This window comes from Medicago sativa, chromosome 7, assembly GCF_051527215.1.
Source record: "Medicago sativa cultivar Bolivia chromosome 7, Bolivia_mono, whole genome shotgun sequence".
Lineage (NCBI taxonomy): Eukaryota > Viridiplantae > Streptophyta > Magnoliopsida > Fabales > Fabaceae > Medicago > Medicago sativa.
This window is the reverse complement of record NC_140755.1, coordinates 54,611,827-54,613,840: the sequence shown is the minus strand read 5'-3', so window position 1 is coordinate 54,613,840 and position 2,014 is coordinate 54,611,827. Positions and strand designations below refer to the sequence as shown.

General features: G+C 33.4%; 1 protein-coding gene across 1 annotated transcript; it reads right to left on the bottom strand.

The window, feature by feature from the left end:
* Positions 1-705: 705 nt before the first annotated feature.
* LOC146906830 (uncharacterized) lies at positions 706-1,548 on the bottom strand. Its single transcript, XM_085727840.1, has one exon. The coding sequence runs from the start codon at positions 1,520-1,522 to the stop codon at positions 821-823; it is 702 nt and encodes a 233-aa protein (XP_085583966.1). The 5' UTR covers positions 1,523-1,548; the 3' UTR covers positions 706-820.
* Positions 1,549-2,014: the final 466 nt, after the last annotated feature.

Below are 2,014 nucleotides of genomic sequence, written 5' to 3'. Positions count from 1 at the left end.
TAAAAAGCTTTTTTTCGATGCGCGGAATGAAGTAAATGAGCTTTCTATTTATAGATAAAATTCACAACTAATATGTGACAAATTTTGGGAATAAGTAATTCACATATTACTTTGGGAACAAGTAATCCACATATGAGTTCTAGCACAAAAATATTTCATATTGAGTATCAAAACATATCATACTGAATACAAAATTATATTATATCGAGTACCGAAATATATTTCAGACTATGATGCCCGGATACATGATACAGAACGGATACAATACGGCACCGATACGCCGATATAGGAAAATTTCAAAATTCAAGATACAATACGGTCAGGATACTTTGTTGGATACACTTCCGATATGTATCGGGGCGTATCGAGCAGATATCGGTGCAGGATGCATATCTGATACGCCACTTCATCAATTTTGAAGTATTGTATTTGTGCTTCACAGATTTCAGATCAAGTATCAAAATATATTAGATTACATATATCAAATAATTCCGATTGTGCACCAAAATATTTTATATTGGATTCCAAAATATTTTGGCAAAACTTAGTGACTACGAAAGCACTTTATAATAATATTTAAATTAATTATTTAATTTAATATTTTGGTTTTTTTTTTTAAGAAAGAAATGAAACTCTAAAGGATTCAAGATATAGATATGTTCATAAACATGGCGGAAACATTAGTTACATAAATAACATGGTACATAAAGTCATAAACACCCATCATATTTATTTAATTAACTACACCTAGAAGTCTTTCCAAGGCAACCAAAACAAGCATATCCATGGCAGGTAGATTCCATAACCATGGCGGAGTGTATTAGATTTTCTTAATGAAACACTCTTTGACAACAGGATCTTTATCTTTACGCTGCAATACATGAGTCTGGAAAGTTGTTAGAGCAGGTCTTCCTCCCTTTTTCTGTATTGCTTCTGCTTTTGCTTTAAAAGTAATGTAATATGCCCTAGGAGCATATAAAGAAGTAGCACCAGGATGGGTACACTTGACAACTTTATCAAACACAAAAGTTGGACCCTGCTTAATATTCGTTTGATTGTAAATCCTCAAAGCAGCATTGCAGAGGGGTTTGAGAGTACGGAGCACATCATCGCTTAAGTCGAGGGGTACAATACCGCCAGCACAACGTGGTGGACAGTGGATAGCATCGTAGACACTTAGTTTGCTAGAGCGATTTTTATAGTAAAGAATTTTAGCCTTACGATCCCTCCAAGCCTTATTCGTATACAAAGAACCATCACGACGCTTATACCAAAATGGAAAACTGTCATTGTCATGCACAGACAAGTTATCCTCGTCTTCCTCACTATACTCAGAATCATCTGGATCCGGTTTCGGTTCCGATTTCAGCCGATTCTCCTCCTTCTTCTCCACAGATGAATATTGTTTCATGAATTCCTGCTTATCCTCCTCATCCTCATATGAATCTTCATCGTGTTTCTGTTCCGATCCCGATCCCGATTTCAGCCGTTTCAATTTCGGTTCCTGTTCCGATTTCGACATTTTGAAACACGGAAGGAATGAATGAATCACAATTAACAATTCACATATACCACCTAACCCTAAACCTAAATAAACGAGGACACCATTTTGGTTTTGGTTTGGGCTGGTCTTGCTTTGTTTATGACCCGCCCAGGCCCAGTAACAAACCTTTCCCCTCCACATCATTTAATATTTTGGTTTTTTTTCTCGTGGAATCATATATTCCCATCACAATCTTAGTTTTTTTCTAGGGGAAAAATATTCCTTTTATATAAAGGTATAAAATAGATTATTTGATTTGAAAATTGATATTGAAAAAAATATATACTCCTTTAAAAAAAATATACTCCTTAAATAAAACTATACCAAATAACCTTATATATTTTTATATAAAGGTATAAAATAGATTATTTGATTTAAAAATTAATATTGAAAAAAAAATATATACTCCTTAAAAAAAAACTATAACAAATAACCTTATATATTTAAAACTGTTTTCCAGAGTGACTACAT

Bases quoted from the DNA above. Each gene is read 5' to 3' on its own strand.
- LOC146906830 (XM_085727840.1), bottom strand. From the start codon at position 1,522: ATGTCGAAATCGGAACAGGAACCGAAATTGAAACGGCTGAAATCGGGA.